This window comes from Lepisma saccharinum, chromosome 13, assembly GCF_977018435.1.
Source record: "Lepisma saccharinum chromosome 13, izLepSacc3.1, whole genome shotgun sequence".
In the NCBI taxonomy this organism is placed as follows: domain Eukaryota; kingdom Metazoa; phylum Arthropoda; class Insecta; order Zygentoma; family Lepismatidae; genus Lepisma; species Lepisma saccharinum.
The window spans coordinates 13,959,465-13,981,428 of NC_139241.1; the positions used below are offsets into that span (position 1 = coordinate 13,959,465).

Consider the following 21,964-nt stretch of genomic DNA (forward strand, 5'->3'; position numbering starts at 1 on the left):
AGACAACAGGCCTCCCTTAATGGCTACAGCCCCAGTGTAATAGACCAGAACCTGCTAAAAGTGAAAGAAAGGGGGGTATAAAACAGAAAGATGCCAAAAACCACCTTCCCACAAACGAAGAATAGGATCCACGACTATGGCTAGGAATACCATTTGTACCAGGCCTTTCCAACAAACTCCGATGCATCCTGGGAAAACTGAATTACAGAATAGCATATAAATCCGGCAAAATCCATAGGAACAAAACTTAGCAGGCTTCAAAACTTACGACAAAGACCCCTTAACAAACTCTGTCATCTACAGCATCAAATGTGAATGCAACCGAAAATACATAGGACAATGCAAAAGACCCATCAAAGATCATTTCGCCAACCACATAGGATGCATACGCAGGAAAGCAAGTTCTTCTGGTTTATCCAAACACATTATAGAAACCAACTACCAACTTCCACAGGATTGAGTTTCCTTCATTGCACAGGCGAAAGGAAAAATTGAACGGGATGTTAAGGAAGGGGTACACATGGTCAAAAACACAAATAATCTCAGTGACAATTTATGTGGAAATCTTTATTCTTCTTGGTACAACACAGTAAAACTCAAAAATCCATCTCCCCCAACCAACAATACAAGCATACAAACACTTACCAACACTGCAAGACCGCAACAACATCTGCCGGCGGACACATCAAGTAACACCAGTGTAACTACAACCGCGTCCACTCCGTCTTCCTTCGACCAGCCCTGAAGATGACTCCGTGAAGGAGTTGAAAGCTTGGAAGAACTCCTAAGTGTTTTTCATCGTGCTGTTTGTGTGTTATTATAGTGTTTTAACAAATATGTTTCCGGCACGTGACATAAGAAATTTTCTACTGTCATTGTACAGATTCTGTACTTTAAATGCATTCTGTAATCAGTGGTTAACGTTTTATGTTGATTTGACATTTAAAACTAATTTTCAGTTTCATGTTCATCATTTCCACTTTTGCCTAAACTGAAAAGCCTTGCTGGGAAAGAGAAATCCTCAATTTTATATATTCATTCTATTTTCGACAGAAATGAATGAAATCCAGTGCCACGTATTGCCTCTTTTCATTTCCTACTGAAAAAAAAATTAAAGGACCCAGCACCTCCATCCACGTTACGTTCTTAAATGGAACTGGGATCGAACCTGGGTTGTTTAGCTCATTCATCACTCATCGTCAATAATGGCATACTTGCTATTCATTGAGAGCTTAATGGTAACGTGCGAGAGGCGATAAATTCAAATGGCAAAATGCAACACTTGTGTTTTGTACCCCTTAAGACTGGACCAGCATGGTGAATGGAAAATACCTGTCTTTCACTGTATGGAAGTGCTTCCTCGAGGTGTCGAACCACAGACTGGTTAATAAACGAAGAATCTGTGTGTGATGCTAGTCTGAATGCTCCGACTTTTCTCTCCTCCTGATTGACTTCTTGATCGTAATTCTGCACCCCCTGACTGATAGCTCAAAACTGACCAATGACCCCCATTGTCCCAGATATTTATTGCGATGGATTTTACTAAACAAATGCCTAGTCAGTCACCTCTAGCTTATTCCTGGGGTTACACCTGTTTACATGTTCACACCGTTGGTGACCCAGTAAAGCTTAAGTAATATGACACCACATTCCTTATTGTCGAGTTCCTGTCTGGAAAATGATAGCAAATGTCTGGGATTTTGGAGTTCCCATCGTGTTGAAAATAAGAAGGAAAGTTGCCGTCAGGGGTCAGAATGGAAGGAAACACATATTCCGGAAGAAGCGTCAGGTACTCTTGTGCTGATAAGGTAGTGTCGATGAAAAATGGACCAATAATGCGGGTGTCCATATGCTACACCACACCATCATTTTTGCAGGACTATGTTCCTTACTTGGTTGCACCCAGTTTGAATTACTGTCACACCAGTACCAACAATTATGCCGATTGACCTCCCCATTCAAACAGAAATATGCCTCGTTGCTGAACAGTATGTCACGTGCAAACAAGGGATCCACTTCGTGTTGGTTCGTAGCCCACGTGCAAAACTCTACCCGTCGATCTGGGTCATCCTCGTTTAGTTTATGTTGCATGTGCAGCTTATTGGATGGCAGCGATTGGTATGCAATATCCGGACAATGGAGGACTGGCTGATACCACTTTCCAGTGAGAGACATGGGACTCTTCACAAATGATGCTAGAAACATCGTTGCCATCTCCTCATTGGTGGCAGTTTTTGGTCGACCACTACGAGCCCTATCTTCGACATTGCCAGTTTTTTTTAATTTGCCGATAATGTACGCGACCCTTCTGTGCGATACTGGATTTCTGTCTGGGTGCCGCCTGTTGTAGACCTCTGCAATGTCTCTGGAACTGCATTCCCCGGATATTAGGATGATTTCTCTCCTCTGTTCCTTTGTCAGAGGCAGTAATACATAAGTTGAAATAGAGAAAACATGTGCTTGTAGCCTTGAATTTTTGGAAAATTTGCCTTGAAAGCTGGGAATGATACTTGAATATTATCGTGGTCTAAGAATAGCCACCCTGACATGTCATTAGACTGTCTTGTTGGGCCAAATATTTTCCTTAATATCAGTTTCCAAATTATATCCGCTTTGAGACCCAGGTTTCACAGCCATATGTAACAACAGGTCTTATTATGGATTGGTACAGTTTTAATTTTGTTTTCCTGGAAACTAGTTTAGATTGGAATATCTTCTTATGTGAATAGTATGCTCTGTTTCGAGCTGCAATCCTGTCTTTAATTTCTTCTTCAAGTAAATTGTTTCCATTTATTATTGACCCGAGATATTTAAATGACTGAACCTGCTCTATTTGCATTGTATCTGTATCTGCTTTTTGTTCTTGTATTCTTCTTGTACACCTCATATCGTCGCTTTCAAGGCAGAAGGGCGTATCTAACATTTTATAAATTTTACAGGAGAAGCAAAAGAAGTTTTGCTTGAAAGGTTGAAGTTACTCAACTTTTATATAATTAAAAGTTGCTTGGTAATTCTTTGTACTGTTCTTCGGAAAGGTCAATTGTTGTATTTCATGTGTTTTTTTACTTTCCTAATATTTATGAATTGTGAGAAAATTGAAGGCAAATAAACATACACCCTTCTGTCGTGAATGACTTTCAAATAGGAGGTCTATGTAAACTCGAGGCATATGTTGTAAGAATTTTAATTCCAACACAGTCTACACTACAATTTTAAACAATGACACTCTTTTGTGTGTTATTACATCTCAATGTAGTTGTGTGGTACATTATATTACATCAGAGATTTAAGTACTGCGGTTTAAACGTCAATATCAACAAAGTCATCAGCAGTATCGTCAACTTTGAGATTACTGAAATATGCATGATAGTCTCTGGTGATCACTCCTATGCTACATAGATTTACAAGTCCTTTTTCTTTTGCCTTGAAATAGGTAGAGATGATGAATACTGTTGTGACAGGTGATGTACTGAGAGACTTCGAAGTGGGTTTTTATGTACTTAGAGTGCTGAAAATTCACCCTTCATTTTTGTTTTAAACATAGTAATGTCGTGATTGCCTTGATCAAACATTAACCATCGAAGTTTTTGCCAAGGAACATCCTTTCCTTCATTATCTTTGGACGTCAGGGGGAGATATATTTTCATGACTTCCTCGAAATCATAAATATCAGTTGTTTCCATTGAGTATACAGAATACCCTGATGGTTTTCTTCTTGCAAGTTTAGCCACAAGTAGCCAATCTGATTGAGAGTAGACATGCACACTACGCTTTGAATGTTCAATTGCACTGTGCATTGAGTCAACTTCCATTTCTGTGTGACCAGGCTCCAAGAATTTGTGGTCAATGGTTTGTATGTGGGTAGTGTTCACGGCATAAAGACACATTCCAGCAAATTTCTTGTTCAAATTTTGCCCTCCGCAACAGTCAGAATACATAGTAACATGTTGCACATTAGATGGTAACTGTCGCAAGTATCTGAGAACAAATGATGCAATCTTGTCTGCCCCCTCTTTGCTTTGGTTTCGTCCCAGATGTAGCAGTATCCTTCGTGGGTTGCAAGGTCATAAACAGTAAGTATACGTTAAGCTTTCTCACATAATAGAGAACTTCTGTTTTACATGATGGAGTTGTTAGGACTTGTTGCAAGTCAAAGCAAATAACTTTCTGACTGCTATCCGTCAGAGCATTGGCCTTGTCCAATCTCTTTTCATCCCTGGCTTCCTCCTTCTTACAAATATGTTCGTCATAAATTGCCTTTTCTTGCTCTTTTTTCTCTTGGGGTAGCTTCTGAAATTTTACACACACACTTTGCACTGGATCTTTTTTTGTTTGTGAATTTTAACATTTAATTCCTTCAACAGCTTCCAATAAGATGTTCGTCTAATGACACGTCCTTCATCAACTCCCTTTTCCTTACAGTAAATTCTGTAGAGAGAATAAAGTTTTTCAAGAGAAAGTCCTGGATCTATGAAATATATTCTTGACATTGACGCTCTACAATAATGAGATTCAACGCACGGAATAGACTGTATATGAGATTTAGCCACTTCTATTGCTTCTCGTGAGAATGAATTTTTGGGAGCATGCTTACCCCTCATATCTGAACCTGTATTTCCTGTCTCAATACCTTTTGTCAGAGCAACACGACAAGCCTTTTCACTAATGTCTAAAGTGCGAAGAAAAAACCGCTTACAAACTCGCACTTGCTGAAGGTCGTCTATGCTCCAATATGACTTATTAATGCTCACTCTCATATCTGCATTTATAACAGCAGAACAATCATAAGTACATTTACAGGACACCAGCTTCACTTTGCGAGCAGGATGCACCATACCTGTTGTTGTTATGTACTCCTCACCTAGGTTTCGTTTCTTCTTTGCAGTCTGCCTTTTACACGTCGACCTATGTGTAAGGGTGTATCATACAAAGCAGCACCTTGTGGAATGCAAAATATTCATCGCAGAAAGGCGCAAGTGTCACTTAGGCCTTTATGCCTTGAACGAAACGTTTAATTTTACATTAACACCCATATGATTTGTGCTTCTCAAGGCCAAACGAATAGCCGTACAAGTACCAACTTTTGCCACCAGGTGCAGGCCATCAAAACCTACAAGGAACTGCAGAAAAGTCATTTTCCAAAAAAATGTCACTTACGCCCTTCTGCCTTGAACGTGACGTTTTATCTTATTTACATTCACTATTAGTCCATATTTCATTTCCTTAATTTCACAAGTGAGTCAACCATTGAGTGCTTAGTAAAAAAGTAAAAAAGTGCTCCCCTGTGCATAGCACCACGCCATGAAGGCGTATAGGGGGTGTGGGGGTAACGCCCCACACTTTCTTGATCCGGTCGTGAGTGGGGGTGTTGTGATCAGCATCACGCCCCTGACCGCCTTTCAGAGATCCTATTTTGTAGAAGAATTACAAAGATTTTGTATGTGACATTTAGAAGCGTAATTGGTCTGTAGTTACTACACTGCAACCTGTCTCGTTTTTAAAAATTGGGCAGATGATACCATGTAACCATTCCTGTGGCATTTCTTTTTTATCCTATATGTTGAGTATCAATTTGTAAATCTTGTTCCTTACCAGGTATCCTCCGTGTCTTATTAGTTCCGCCGAGATATTATCTGAACCGGCTGACTTATTAATTATTAAGGATTTTATGATTTTATTTACCTCATCATATGCTGGTACAGGAATTTATTTCAGTGTCTTCCTCTGGTGTCTCATGTAATTCATCTTCAGAGAAAAGGTTCTCACAATTGAGTAAATCCTGAAAATACTATTTTTCCAATGGAGTAGTACTTTTTCTTTTTCAGATATTAGTTCTCCCGATGCACGTTTACATGCTGGAGTTGCATCAGTGTAGTTCCCTACATGCGAGTTTACAGATTTAAAAAAATTCTGGAGTCATTTCTTGTATGCAATTCCTCAATCTCTTAAATCTTGTTATTTAGCCATTCTTTTTTTCTTCTTTTTGCATCCATTGTTAGTAATTATTCTTTCTTCTCGGTTTGCCCTAGTTTGTCTTTGTAGACATTTTTGTCTTGCAGCATTTTCCTAACACATTACCATTTTGCATTCATTTTCCCACCATTCACTCCTTGGTTTAGGATCTTGTGTTTGTATAAAATCAGTTGCTGTTTTCAGAACAGCTTCTTTGATTTTTTCCCCAATCATCATTTATATCTTGAGTGTCCATAATATCTTCCAAATTTTGACTCAGTTTTTTTCTATATTGTTTCAGCACTACTTTACTTTGCATATTGCTTCTATTCCATTTCATTTGTTGTCCTGGATTCCTTTTTATTTGTTGTCCTGGATTCCTTTTTTGTAGAGGTATTAATTTTTGTTTGATTACTACCTTGACCAGAAAATGGTCTGAATCACAGTTCAGACCTCTCATTGTTTTTACGTCCTGTATTATTTCTTTTTACAATTCATTTACTAGAACATGGTCTATTTGGTTGATAGTTCTTCCTGGAAACACCCAGGTGCCTTTATGTCTCTTTTTATATCGGAACCGTGTACCGATTATAGCCATGTTGTTTGCAATAGCCTGGTTACATACTAGTACTCCATTGTTATTGGATGTCTCATGTAATGTATGTTTACCTGATACTTCATCAAATGCATCCTCTTTTCCTATCTTTGCATTTAAATCTCCGAGCAGGACTGTCAGGTCATGTCTTGGAGTTTTGTTTTGCGCTCTTTGCAGTTCTTCATAAAACCTTTCTTTCTTTCTCTTCTGTCACTCGAAGTTTGGATATTCTCTCACTACACGGTTCAAATCCTAATACTTACTTCTTTGTTTACTAGGAATCCTGTTCCATGTTGTCCTGTAGTTTGTTTTCAACCGTAATACACAGAGTATTTATCCTTTTTGATTTCTTCTTGCCCTTTCCATCTTACTTCTTGTAATGCAACTATCTGCAAGTTTGTTGCTAGGCCTTCCAGGTTTTAACATAGTCATAATGTTCCATGTTCCTACACAGATTGTATCTTTATTGTTTGTATCCTTTTCGTACACCTGGGTCATTTTCCATTAATCCATCCGGCATACTGTAATTGAGCTTTTTTAGCGAGAGGTTATTTTTGTGAGACCAGGGTGCCGGTCAAGTGCTGAACCCCCATTTCTATGGAGTACCAGGATTTTCTCTGGGGGTTTACTCCCTTAATTGATATCACCCAGGTTAGGCACTGGATACTCACCCTCACCCTCCTCCGTCTGCTCCAGGTTTCACTGCATTGTCCAGGGGTCATGTAGCTAAACAGCCTTCAAGGATGTGGAGGTAGGATTTCTTGGTAGTATTGGCAGATGTTATACCAAATGACTTTCCTCAGTATTTACAGAGTGCCCCATATCAGCATCTGAACACTCCCTGAGACCATACCAACCTTTGACCCCTTCGATCAATGGTACGAGGGTAAATCAAAAAGTAAAGGTTTTTACATAACCTCTTTATTTCCACACAAGAAGAAGATACCCCCCTGCACGGCAATGCACTTTTGGTATCGTGCAATCAGCTTCTGTATCCTGTCCGCAAAGAAGGATTTTGGTTGCTCACGAAGCCACTGCTGCACCGCCTGCTGGACCTCGTCATCTGACCTGAAACTGTATGGTACCCTAATTCATCATGCACTATTGCATATGCTGATCCGAAACTCATGTCCAAGAGGTCCACCACTTGCGCTATTGTGATTCTTCGATTGTCCCTAATAATAAACCCATTGGACATTTTCTTCTGTGCGGGATGTTTTTGGGCATCCACTTCGACTTTCGTCTGTTACACTTGTGTGTCCTGCTTTAAAGCGGTCCATCCACTCATACACCTTTCGTTTAGTCATGGTGCTTGCTCCATACTGTGCTAACAGCCGACGGTGGATGTCTGCCAGTTTGACTCCCTCCGACCACAGTGCACTACGGCATGCTGTTCCTCAATGGTGCATTCGTGGAGTGTTGCATCCATACGTGTGACCTTTTTGCTCTGCGACACTCGACTGAATGGGGCAGTGATGGATACTTCTACTTCCATGTCACTCCAAGTATACACATGGTGACGTCAGACACACCCAGTCTTCATTTATTCCTGCGAAAACACAAAATTGCCTTTAGTTTTTGATTTACCTTCGTATATATGTGTAAAAATTATCAGAGAAAAATACGAAAATAAATCACTGTAAAGAGAGTGAATACATTTACTTGACTTCATTTTCAGAATGTATTAAAATGAATGAATGTAAGTGCTTAATATACTTCATTAAGTTTAAATTTAATACATAAAATTACTGACTGCAAAACAAATAGTACATCAAATTTTAAGTACCTATGTAATATTTTTGTGGTTCATGGTGGGCAATAACTTCATCGAATGTTTCTTAACAAGTTTCGTGACAAACACATTATTTCACTAACATTCAGGTGACAAATAGACAAACACAACCTTGTGTGTGCAGCTTCTATGACTTATGTTTACTCCAACAAAATGTTTTTTAAATGTAAAACACCACTAGCATAATTACCTGAAAACATGAATATAGGACTCAACATACACAACATATCTCTCAATTTTCAAAAGTTTTTGTTTGTGTAAGTTTTAAGGAATCTTAATTGTGATATTTCTCACATGCTGTATTTATCTTTACATTGCAGTAAACATCACCTTTCACAATACTATATATTAAGGATTGGACAAATTATTAATAATTTGCCTATATAATGTACAGGGTGTTTCTGTGAGCGTGTTACAGACTTGCAGGGATGATGGAAGGGAACAAACGCAATAAAATGGGATAGGGAACCCTGGTCCGGAAATACCCCAGTCAAAAGTTACAAGCCAAAACCTTTGAAGGGCAGGCAACTATGCACAACATGGAGGGGAACCATAAAAGATGTCTGAGGAAGTGAAGAATCACTGTAGTGGCTTCAATCACCCATCATTACAGCAGTTGTTCAAAGTGACGCCCTGCTCCCTCGATACAGGCTTGAAAGCGTCGCAATAAGGTATGTTGCATCCGCTCTAATATCCCAGGAGTGGTTTTGGACCAAATCACAGGTTGCAAGGATTCTTGCCAAGAGTTCCTCTACGTTACTCACAGGTGTATCGTAGACAACACTTTTGATGACCTCACAAAAAAAAAAAAATCAAGTAGGGTCAGATCAGGTGAATGGGCAGGCCAAGCAACAGGTCCACCTCTCCCTATCCACCGCTGTGGGAAGGTCTGGTTAGAATATCACAAGCACCAGCTAGGAAGTGGACTGGGGCTCCATCATGCTAAAACCACGTGCATAATGCCTATTCTTTAACACTTGACAGTCACAACTAAAAATATCTATAATTTCAAGCACAGAATTTTACACCTTTTCCATTTCTTGGATATTAGAATGACATATATCTACAAGTGAATGCAAATGTAACAAGTAAGATTCGCTTTAACTTATTTCCAAAAACCGAATTAAAATTTTAGGTAGTTTAGATTGGGTAGAGAAATATGATTTTAATGCGACAAACATTTCTAGCACTCTTTGAACAGCAGGGAAAGTGAATGCCACCTTACAATTTACCTCATATTTGTTTCCTCCATCCTTTCAAAGCTGGGTATTTTCTTGCAAGATCATTGTTGAAGTTACACTTTTGCTTTGTTATTTCATGAAAGTAAATATTACTTAATAATCAAAATTCTCACTGGGCGTTTCTGTATCGTGTATGTATAACTCGAAAAGGAACTGGCCGACCTCTGTGGCAGAATGGTTAGCATGTCAGCGGTCACTGATTCAAATTCCAGCCTAGGCATTGGTGTTATTTGCGAGTGTCCCTTCATCAAAATCATCATATCATCGCCCATACCCATCTTCACGATTAGCCGAAAGTGGCAGAAAAGTGAAGTAAAATAAACCAAATCAATCAATTGAAAAGGAACTGCGCAGAAACATGCGTTCCAGCAGTCTCAGAGGGCGAAGCAACGAGTTAGAATAATACTAATGATTAGGGTGAAGATTTTTGTCTATTTGCTTTTCTTTTATTCCTTTGTAGTAAAACGTAGGTTTTAATGTTAAAGTTCGTTTCATGTTGTTTCTAGTCTGAAAACGAATTTTTGCTTAATTGTGCCAAAATTTGCTATTCTGCAATTGTTGCATCTTCAGCTTTTTATACTACCTTTGGCTTTCCCTACACTGAAGGATGTAAGGCTTTGTTGATGTTGAACTGACTGAAATCTGGTATTCACCAGATTTGAGGGTCTCAATTGGAACATTGTTTAAAATATATATTTTTTGTTACAATCGTGCAAATTGTTTTTCATCATTTGTTCAAATTCGCACAGTCGTTAAAACAAGCTCTTTTTGTGAGAATTACTTTAACTGACGGTTCCCTGCAAATGTGAATTTCGATGAAAAGAGTGTTGATAGTTTGTTAATCGTTAGCGCACTTTTATGTATAAACTGAAGTGCTAATACAGTATAACTGTGCAATGTAAGAAGAAATTGAAATAGTTCATTGCCTATTTTAATGTCTTTCTTTAATTTTAGGGTGCCTTTTAAATGCCTATTTTCATGCATTTTCTTAGTTTATAATGCCTTTGTAAGTGTGTATTTTCATTATTTTCGTGCCTATTTGACTGCTTATTTGAGACGTTTTTAGTGCCTATAAATCCGCACCCTAAAATGACTCAGTCGGGAAAGTGATCGTGTTCAGTTCTCAGATGCTAAGTGAGACTTGTTCAAATACTTTGACGTGCCCCAAGTGATACGTCTTAAATGATGATCATTATGTGTGGAAGCATTCTCTATGCAGCACATTTGCTTTGGTCGATGCTATACTCTTTCGAAAAAAGGAGGACATTTACCGATTTTTAAAAAATCCACCCAGATGCCGGACATACACCTAAAAAGGTGGACATGTCCGGATAAAAGAGGATATCTGGTCACCCTAGTAATATGTGATCAATGTGACTGTGTCAAGTGGACAGGATTTCAGTGTTTGAAAAGCTGTTTATTTTGGAGGATTTTCACACCATTGCACAACTTTCCAAAACTACAGTGTATATTTATTATTCAGTATTTATTTTTTAGAATAAACAACATTTTAATCCAACTACAAAAACTGGAATATTACATTACATGTTACATGAACTTCCTCTGTAATTACGCTATATCACAAGCCATTAATCATAAATATTTCCTCATTGGCCGCCAACCCGCCATCCTCACACAGTTTTCCCCTTCTTCTCTTTGTCTCGCAAGATCGATACAGAAAAACGATATAGTCTGTGGCTCAAAGATGTGGTGAGCAAAGTTCAAGTTCGGTCAGCAATCAAATGAGCAGTGCTCGACGAGTAATGCTTATTTGGCCATCAAATAGCTGAGCTATAGTGGAACCACAAGGAAAGAAACCTGCACAGAACCTCATCGCGCTGGCAGGTGGGGGAAAGGACGGGGAAGGAGACTTCAGTGTGACTCACGTCAGTGTTGACAGACCTATTGATTTCTCGGGAGAATTCCTTAATAAACTATTGCTATGGAACCTCCAACAGCCTGCTCAAAAACACATTTCCTGCCATCTTACTTGAACATGGAGGGGAGAGGTAGAGCCATGAAAAGTGCCGTTTGAACTGTGAAATTATGCCAAATAATACTCAATTGTGCTAGGACATTATTATTATTTTATTACTATTACTACATTACTATTTTTAGATGGTTGTATTTTATCCCACCCGAAAATCTATTTCTATATTAGTTATTTCACGTCGCTTTTGTGCCTCTATGGGTAAGTACGACAATATGGATGAATGAAAAACTGATAAAATGAATGAAGTGACACAAACACAGTGAAACGTTCTTGCCTTACTAGGTAGAAACACTGACTTCGTAGCGTGGGCAAATTATTTTATTCGTGTATGTGTGTGTGTCTATAGCAACACAGAGGCAGCATAACTGACGAATAAAGCATGTGAGTGTTAATAACAAGAAATTTGCTAGAGAACGAAGCAACATAGTTCAATTACAAAGGAAATAATGCATCCCCTCCCCCGTAGTTGCTTGGAACTTTCATGGGCTTGAAAATACTTAGTTTTCTATCCTTAATATATTATTCTATACTTAAATATTTAATTTTCTACAAAATTATATAGCGGCATGGACGTCCAGAAGGAAGTGCAAGGATGGTTGCCACCCCCCTCCCCTTCTGGAAAATGAATGTTGACATAAAAGTACCTATTATTTCAGAGGTATGAGTTGATTTCAGTCACAGTAATAAATTTACATCCATTATTATAATAGGGATGTAGGAACGTGATAATTTCAAACTCAAGTGGTGTTTTCTGAGAGGGCAACATTATTACGGGGTAATATGCCTTGTTCACCTGCCTGATAAAAATACATTGTTTCCCCCTTGCTGGAAAAAATCTGCGGATGTCCCCTTGCCCCCTGTGTGCATGCCTATGCCAGCCCCCGCCCCCGAGAACGTCGTTCATCCGCTACTATTAGATCATCGGATTTTGTAGCAGATCTTCTGGTTTCTCAAGGAACAATCTCCCGATTTTTTCAAGTCTGACCTGGCAACACTGCCCCGAGCACCGATAGCTGCAGGGAAGATGCGCGAACGCTTTTGACGGAAGGTTTTTTTCCTTGTGGTCGAGCTATATCATGTTGCTCACTGAGTGCTCAGATACATGACGTGCCCAAGATTAAAGAACCCACTCCGATCAGTAAATCTACGCTTTGATGTGTATTGAATTGTGGATCTGCTAAATGATTATGCTGATAAATATTCCAGTTGTTGATATTAATTGGATAATCGGACACACGGTTCTGGATAGGTTATTTTGCTTGTCTATTCCACTGTAGCATGTGTGTTTTAACTATAACTGTAAATTCATTTCATACTTGCAGAAAGACAAACAAGATGGTTTTGCATATGCATTCACGTTACATATTTTGTAGTAATACTTTGGTGGTAAATCCTCTGGTAGATTCCTAAGATATGATGTTGATATTGTGTCTTTCGTACTTTGTCCTTCAACAGCAACAGTTTTACAAGCAATTAGTATTGACGATGCATCATTTCACGTAAATTATTGACAATATCCAGTATCATGGTAAAGTTGCTGGTGTAAAATAAAGCTGTAGATGATCATACACACCACCTAGTTATTACTTACTGTAGAGGTAAGGCTAGTTCAGGGACAGGTGAATGAATTATGGATCTCTATTACAGATGCTAAACTTTAAATGTATGAGTAACAGCGAAAAGTAATGTTAGTTAAGCCACAATCTAACTTCCTTTGGTGGAAACAACACTTTTTGTATCTGTTTCTTCACTTACACATTGTCACTCAGGATGGCCAAATCTGGATTTTTTACATGTGGATTCTTGAGGCAATCTTGTGGAGACAAATAACAAATTTTTTGATGGATATTCCCTCAAAATCTGGATCGAAAATTTTCTGGATTCTGGATTTTGGATATTTCTGACTATACTTAATTGCCACTGTAATGGCTGCTTTAGGGAAATAAGGAGACTCAAGATTACAACTTCGGAAAGTTCTGCAGCGGAGCTCTTGTTGGTCACATACAAGAACTGAAGCTGCCGTTAATTGATTGATTTGGTGTTTTAAGTCCACTTTATGCACAGTACGGCTAATCGTATCTGGAATTACAGTTTAAAGTGGGATCCAAATCACTATGTGCCTCCACAGGGTATCGAACCATGGGACCCCTTGACTACAAGGCAACTGTGCTACCACTGCGCCGTCGGGGAGGCTTGATCTCCTTGAAAAAGTGATTAGCGCAGCCAGTTCCGAAGCCAGGGGTCCTGGATTCGAGTCCCAACCTGGGCATGAGTGTTCCTTGTGAGTGTCGATTTGATTAGATACTCATTCTTACTCTTTGCGATTAGCCAAAAGTGGCAGAAATGCGAAGTAAAATCAATTGGTAAATCATTCACAATAACTGAACACTTTCTTGTTCCGTTTCAGGTACTGCAGAGACAGTGCATCACCATTGCTGCTCTATCCTCTGCATGACATACCAACCAGATGCCACCATTGCGGTGGAGATGTGATCTTTGAAATGCAGATATTGCCGTCTCTCGTCACGAAATTGAAGCTGACCGGGATCGACGGGGTTCATCTGGAATTTGGAACGGCGCTTGTATTCGCGTGCAAGAGGAGTTGCTGGGCTCCAGGAGACAGCTGGAGAGAGGAACGAGTCATCGTCCAGGCCGAGAGAATATAAAGGAGATGACTCCAGCGTCAGGTTAAGTTTTGAGAGATTTGTATTCTATTTTAGTGTATAACAACACTTAGTCGATGATTCGCATCATGAGATTGTTGGTTATTCTTTAGACCAGTGCATCTCATCTTCCAGGCCGCGGCCCAATACTGGGAATTGGCATCAGTTATTTTAGGTTCTCCTGAAATTGTTATTTTGTTTGTGCAGCAATTTTCATTAACAAATATTTATATTTGTCAACATGCATGTTCGCATAGATTAAGAAGAAATTGGTGGGATTAAACACACAACAGACTAAGGATAGTATAATTTTAATAGTTATAATTTATTATATATTTGTCATTATTCATAATCACATTTAAATTATAAATACAGCAATTTCTCTAAACAATTTGGATGTAAATATTGACTTTATTTTATGTTAACTATATAAACCTTAACAATATTATTTCAGTACATCTGTGGTACAGTTAAGCTTCTATTTTTAAAACACCAACTTGATATGAAAATAAATTTCAAAACCTATAGTGTCTTTGACTAATTTTGAAATGTTGTTTATTTGATTATATGATTAGTGCAAAATGTTAAACCTTCCCCTTATATTCGACCATGTCAACAAACCTAGGCATAACAGTACTATTACGTTTTGTGCTATAATTTATTTATTAATATTTAATTTCAATGGTACTTATTCATTATCGTACAAAGTTAAAAAGAAATTAAGTTATTTACAAGTAAAAATTTTGGGATTAGGGCATCGACTTTTAAAAAAATGAATTTGACCGGCCGCGGTCTCATGCAGGTTGAGAACCACTGCTTTAGACTTCCAAGAGTTAACAGATAAATCGAGTAGTCCTTCCTTTACCTTTCATACTAAACTTGATTCTTGTTAGATTCTGTAATCTTTTTCATAACTTGTGAATGATATAAAAGTTGTCATAGACTGATGTATGTAATAAGATTTTTTTAAAGTGCAGAATCTTTTGTGAGATGCCTGTAAGTTGTTGCTACTTTTAGTTTACTCCGATGTAGACCTCAAGTCATATCATGTCCTAGTGCAATAGTCCATAGAGGATTGCTCATGGTAGTACCTGTTGAATTATGTATAAAGTACTGTGTGTGTGTGTGTGTGTGTGTGAATGTGTAAATTTGACCCATATTTGAAACGCTATGGGCTGTGGAGCAATTGTTGTATGCTTTCTTGTGTACACTGAAGGATTATCTTATTGTGATATTTGGAATGACTGATTTTGATGTGATACAGGGTCAGCGAATGAACGAGCGACTGTGCGTGTATCTCTTCCTCGTCGTAATAGATTTTCTGAAGCAGACTTGCCTTCGGAGGGCAATGAATATGCCATTGCTATGCAAGATGCATAAGTAATATATAGTCATAATGACGATAGCATATTATTTTCTTGGATTATATTGAAAAATATTAATATGAGATATTTAAATAGTATTTCTTGTACAATTTAAAAGAATATGTGCCAATTAATTTAACTTGGCATGTGTTCTGTGCTTGTTTATCTCAGAGTCTAGTCATTCAGATATTTTGATGAAAGTTGCTGTATACTCTAAAGAAAGAGGTTGGGTTTCATCACAGTTAGGGAGCTCTGATAGATTTCCTAATTTTAGCTATGTGTAGAATTTCTTTGAGAAACCCATTGTTACTAGTCTATTGGTAGCTGTACTATGATTTCCAGAGTAAGAAAAGTGTGTTTTTTTGGGTTTTTTTTGCGATAACATGACAGCACCAGCATTATTTTGATTTGAACTGATTAAATGAATTTTTTAAACTATATTGTGATATGTATCTTGATGTAAAAAATTGCTGGAAAAAATGTGGAGATACTTTTATAGAAAAATTTACTAAAGAGACTAAACATGTGATGTAATCATAATTGTTTCTGGGTGTTGCTAACTTTACAGGAATGAGAAAGAAATTAATTAGTTTAATTTAGAATTAATTATAGTGCTTGTTGGTGTAAATAAATTGTATGGTTCGGTGGTCCTTGTGGGGACTTTCCATCTACTGCTACATTTTGTTCACTCCCTACATTCGACTCTGCTACATATTTAGCTCAGGTAGCTTTCCAGTTGTCCTTGTGACACAGGAACAACAAGTTTTCTCATAGGTTTAGGATTATACAACTTGGAGACTGTAATGTACTTGATGGGTTGTTCTCAGTTGATCGTTTTGTTGCTTATTCATAGCTAGATATGAATTAACAATACGGTGGTGCCTCGTATAATGAACACAATCTGTTCCAGGGTGGCATTTATTATGCAGGATGTTGTTTCCCATAGGTTACTGTAGGAATAATGTTAATCTATTCCCGAGCCCGGTCTAAATGCATGAAACATTGTAGAAGATTGCAGAGAATATAAGAGATATTTTTCCTGTAAAACTATTTGTCATATTTTTCTGTTGCTGCTTCTCCATTTCTTCCATCTGTTGATCTGTTGTCTTCTTTAGCTTTCTGCAATTCCTCTTCCAGCTGTTGAATGTATTGAGCATATCTTTTAAGAAGAGCTGTGTTGGACAACACCTCATTCACATGAGGTCAATCTTTACAACTTTAGCTCTTGAGGCAAAATCTAAAGTTGAATGGGTCTGCTCGACAGGTGCTAGGGTCACAGTGCAGATGATGGATGTGTAGGAATTTCCTTCTAACGATGATTGCAATATCCTGGTTAACTAGCTATCATGGAAATTCACAAATTGCCCATGTTCTTCAGACATCAGGCATAACTTACACAATGATGGGAAATGCTAAGTTAGTAAATTAAGTAATGCTAATTCCTAAGTTGATAAATTATAACTTTCTATTAATTATGTGAAGTACTGCAGAAAGTGTGAAGTTGTGGACATTTAAATCTGAATTCAAGAGGTGAAAATTTGAATTCAACTTTTTATGAAACACCCCTGTATGTCAGTTTTTTGTTTTCTGGTCTGTTTTACGTACAATTTTTTAAACAACTTGCATTCTTTAACATGTGCACAATTCAGTTGAGAGATTGCAACTCTATTTTGTCCTTGTTTCTGGATACTTGTTTGATAACATGCAATATATAATACATTCATTTGTGTGATGAGTGTGCATGTATATATGTGTATTTTAATGTGATTTAAAGTTTATGAATGAATGAATGTGAACTTTAATATTGTTACTCCGTGTTCAGAAAGACTGGTTGGTTTAAGATATGGCTATAGTTTAACTATAACTTATTTCTAATGTCATCTCTATGCATTTCTTTGAATATATGCCTTCATCTACCTGAAAATCTGAGACCGTTATTGTCTTCTTTCTTATATTCAACACACTATGTTATGTACCCACTGGAAAGTTTAGAGGTGGTTGAAAATCTTTGGTCTTTCCAAACTTTCAATCATTTCATTTGCTACTTGTCTCTGTATGCCTTATTGGTTCTCTGAATGTTAATGACATTGGTTCTACATTAACATACAATGTTAATTCGACATTGCTCATTGTGTAGTGCTTTAAAATATACTTATTATAATCTGTGTTAAATTGTGTAAACTGTGTAATTGGTTAAAGCATAGAATTTGTAGTCAAATCACTGATCTTTCATAGGTTTGATTCCCTATCACAGGCAAAAGAAATTTCACCTGAAGATGAGAGAAGAGGTGCTCTCTCGAAACATAGTGTTAGAATAATATAGAATAAGTATAGTTTAAAGCACTGGACAATGGATAATGTCCAATTAACATTGCATGTTATTCATATTCCCTAATTTCACATTCCAGTGTTCATACCCTAGTCGATTGTCAGTGATTACAGAGCGACCACAAACAAAGGAACCATCGGCTAAAATTGTTCGCACACCTTCCCCTCGATCCGTTCAGCTCGGGTCATAAGAAAGAAGAAAGTATGGTTCACCCTGCCCCTCCCTGCCTTGCGGGAGTACGGTGCAAAGGAGTCGTGGGTCTGTGCAGGCTTTTTTGCCTGTGGTTCCACTATAGCATAATGCACTTCGAAGCATTTCATAATAATAGACGGTTAAGTCATCTTAATGCTCAGACAGGCTAATTGGTTCACATATGAATCTGAATTCTCGTGAATCCAGCTGGATAGAAGAGCTTTAAAAGTATTAGAAGTAGGAATTAAACTGAGGGATCGAATTTCGTGACTGAAATCGCAGAGCATTTCTTGGTTTTAATAAAAAAAAAAAGTTGCACGGTTTGAAGTTTTATATCTTCATTGTTCTGACTTACAGAGTTTTAAATTCATTTGGATGTAGTGATGTCTCGCTACAGTTGCCAACACTGAATGGATTTCACTGTTCTATTTTCCATATCACTTCACACAAGCGTGAAACTTGATGAGCCTTCTTCTCACTGTGAAACGTTAGCAGCATAACATTCATGCATGTTCTTTAATATATGAGCATGTATAGCTTGCAAACAGGTATTTCTGACCACAGTAAATACTGTAATACTGTAATGTAATTAGTATTTATGAAAGAAATTAATTGCTTCTAAAGTTACCAATAGAAATAATATTCTTTGTGAAAACTGAAATTGCAGAAGTGCCAGAGGAGTGGTTAGAAATTTTGGAGGGTTCATAATAATAAGTTTTTCATTAATGAATGCATTGTAATGTAATTTTGTCATGCTTTCTGAAAATGATTTTATGGTGGGTGTATCTTATACCACACACTACCCTTTGTCATTAAAGAAATATTTATTTTTATTTCCCTGCGACAAAACACTTCTCTCTGTCCGTTTCATATTTTCCTTGACAGTCTTATTATTTTCATCTCCTTGGATGAAATGAAACCATCTTGTGTGAATCTTTACTTTTAGGACATATCAGAATTTTCTTGATTCGTCCAATATACATGTGTGTCAATGAAATAGAAATCTCTGTAGAGTGGCTGGAGTAAATTGAATGCAAATTTGTGCCTAACTAGTGGGGAAGGAACTGCATATGCAATTGCTTCCCCAGCTGCCAGCAGGAATAGTTAGGATAGACTTTGCAGTCAATTTGCATCAACAAAAGGCTTTTGGCCACTCTATGTAGTTATTACCTTACCTACCTTTTCATTATTATTCAACAATCATTTTCAGAGTTGAAACTTAATATGGAAAAGTGATACAATGAAGCCCTAGTTTTAAAGTCCCAGTGCAACAAAGTATTAACACTATTTCCACGTTTGAAGTTACTCATCCACAGGCTCCCAAAGAACATTACTTCAAGGTTCCACTGTAATTGTATTACTGGCATGTGTAATGTGAAAAGAAAGGAAATTGTGCATCTTACACAAAATTGTATTTTTTTTTCAATAAAAATTGTCTTTAGCTTTTAATAATTATACTTTAAGTAGTACACTTATGGTATTGTAATGGAAAAAGAATGTAAATGTGGAAAAATAAATTTGTGTAGTGTTGTGAGCTAACACTGACCTGGAAAAATCTGGGAAAATCAAGTTTGAACTTGTCAGAATTTGGGAATGAAAATAAAATTCCACTTTTTTTTTTCTTGAACTAGCTTTGTGATGGAAGAGATTGTATGTAGAGATATTTTTATACTTTATTTTTGTTCATTATTTTGAAGGATGTTGTATAAATTCGATTCTCTTGAATAGCAAGCACAGTTGAACACTTAAGGGAAATTTCACACTGAAATGGGAAGCGATACAGGTCCCTTCAGTGCAAAGCAAAATATTCACCATGCATGCACAAACAACAGACCAAGGCGATACGATGTATGGTATTGATAAAATGAGCCAGTCTGAGTGGCACATGCAGCTTGTCGTGTCGCTTCAGTTCGGGAGATTGTATTTATTTCTGGTGGTTGGTTTCCAAGCAGCGCATTTCTCTTGTCGCATGTTGTTTTAGTCTGAAATCTCTTCTAAAACTTGATCGTTAGCATGTTTAAAAGAAAAATTGCCTGGAAAAGTCGGGGATCTTCTTCGAACGAAATGAGTGTTGGTCGTATTAAAGCAGGAAAGATGATCTGGATAAGAAGTATGCGATCTATCTGCAAAATTATTGAGCTTTGAAGTCCACTACTAACCCTACCTTTATTCTCTTAGACATTCTTCTGACATTTACCAGAAAACTTAAAACCTTTGCTGTTGAAATGAGAGTATAATGCATTAAACTGTAGTTTGTACGTGGAACAAATAGACTGACTTGTGTAAAGCATTCAAATAATTTTAAGTTAGTTTCTTTGCAAAGGAAGTTGTAACCATGACTGAGTATTTTTTTTTTTAACAAATGTACTGTAATTTACTTGTAGCAAGTAAGCAACCTCTCCAAAACACCAGTCAAAACCATGTTATATGTGATATTTTTTGTGTCCTCATATTTGTGTGCCAATGTATTCTTTTTATTACTTCAAAGTTGTCTGCTGAAGAGTATTTGTTAATGTGTTTCTTGATTGTGATTGCAAATATTTCAATCATTTTGTACAAAAGTTGTGTATATTTTTACATTGGTAGAATTTATTTGCATGCATATGTATTTTTATTTGTTGTTTTCAAAAGTGCTGTCATGGAATTCTTTCTTTAGTGTCTGGAATTTGTTTAATCTTTGGATAGACCACAAATTGTAGAAAATAAGAAAGTTGAGAATGAGATTTCCTTTGTATGGTGTAGCTCGCTAGTTTATTGAAAATAAACATTAAATTAGAATTCAAGTTGTATTACACTAGACTCTCGCTAATCCGGCCATTCCTTGCACATATGGGTGCCGGATTCGCGGAAGTGCCGGATTATTGAGAGGGTCGGAAATTACGTACTACTATGTACTTTAAACACAGGCTGTACTTTACGTGTTTCCTTTTAGAAGCCATAGTATGTACTGAACTTTACTGTAAGAAAGTCACAATTTCAAATACTGTACGTATGTATAGCATTGTTTAACATTTTTAACTAACAACATTGTTGAACACGATAATTCATTGTTGTGCGCGTCATTTCTGCTTCAGTGCCTACAGGGCGGATGTGGGCCGGACTACTGAGAGGGTGGACTATTGAGGGCCGGATCAGCGAGAGTCTAGTGTATTTTGTTGTCTTGCATCCTACTCTGATTTAATGTGATTTATCATATATGTATAAATGTATATACCTAGTCTGGCCATAAATACTGTTACAAACTTTCGGCTTGGACTGTACATCCGGTAGTCAGGCTCATGAACCATGCTTGTGCTGAAGTTCACTCCTGACCATTGTGTGTTCATCTGTGAAACAGCAAGCGTGTATCTTCTTGTGCTTAGCATGGAGTGGGGCGAATATCAAAACCGAGTAGCTGTAATTGCTCTGCATATGGTTGGGAAGTCACTCACTGAGATTTTCCAGCCCCTATAAATCCCGAAGATCAGCAAAACGTTTGTGTATCAGACAATCCAGAGATTCACTGAGACTGGTAGCATGAAAGATCGCCCAAGAGATGGTCGACTTCACACCGTATGAGCAGCTGCGGCTGTTAAAGCAGTAATGGCTCGCATCCACCGAAATCCCATCTGGAAGCAAGTGGTGATGGCACAGGACCTGAACATTTCACAACAATCAATGTTCAGAGTACTTAATGAAGACCTTGGAATTGGAGCTTACCTGTGGAGTACTGGAAATTTCCTGACGACACAAGTGAAGAAGCAGAGGGAACTGAAATCGAGACTGCTCCTGCAGCGGTACATTGCCAATGGGCATTGCAGGATTCTCTTCACTGATAACAAATTGTTCACCTCTGAATAAAGT

The 21,964-nt window shown here is 37.6% G+C and overlaps 1 protein-coding gene across 1 annotated transcript in view; it reads left to right on the top strand.

Annotated features, from left to right (window-relative positions):
• The window catches only part of trus (programmed cell death 2 like trus), a 63,851-nt gene extending 46,437 nt beyond the window's left edge, over nucleotides 1-17,414 (top strand). Inside the window, exon 4 of the mRNA XM_083133894.1 lies at nucleotides 13,981-17,414. Within this exon, the coding sequence (XP_082990020.1) occupies nucleotides 13,981-14,239 (259 nt within the window). The 3' untranslated portion in view covers nucleotides 14,240-17,414. The remainder of the gene's footprint in view (nucleotides 1-13,980) is intronic.
• The last annotated feature ends 4,550 nt before the right edge of the window (nucleotides 17,415-21,964 follow it).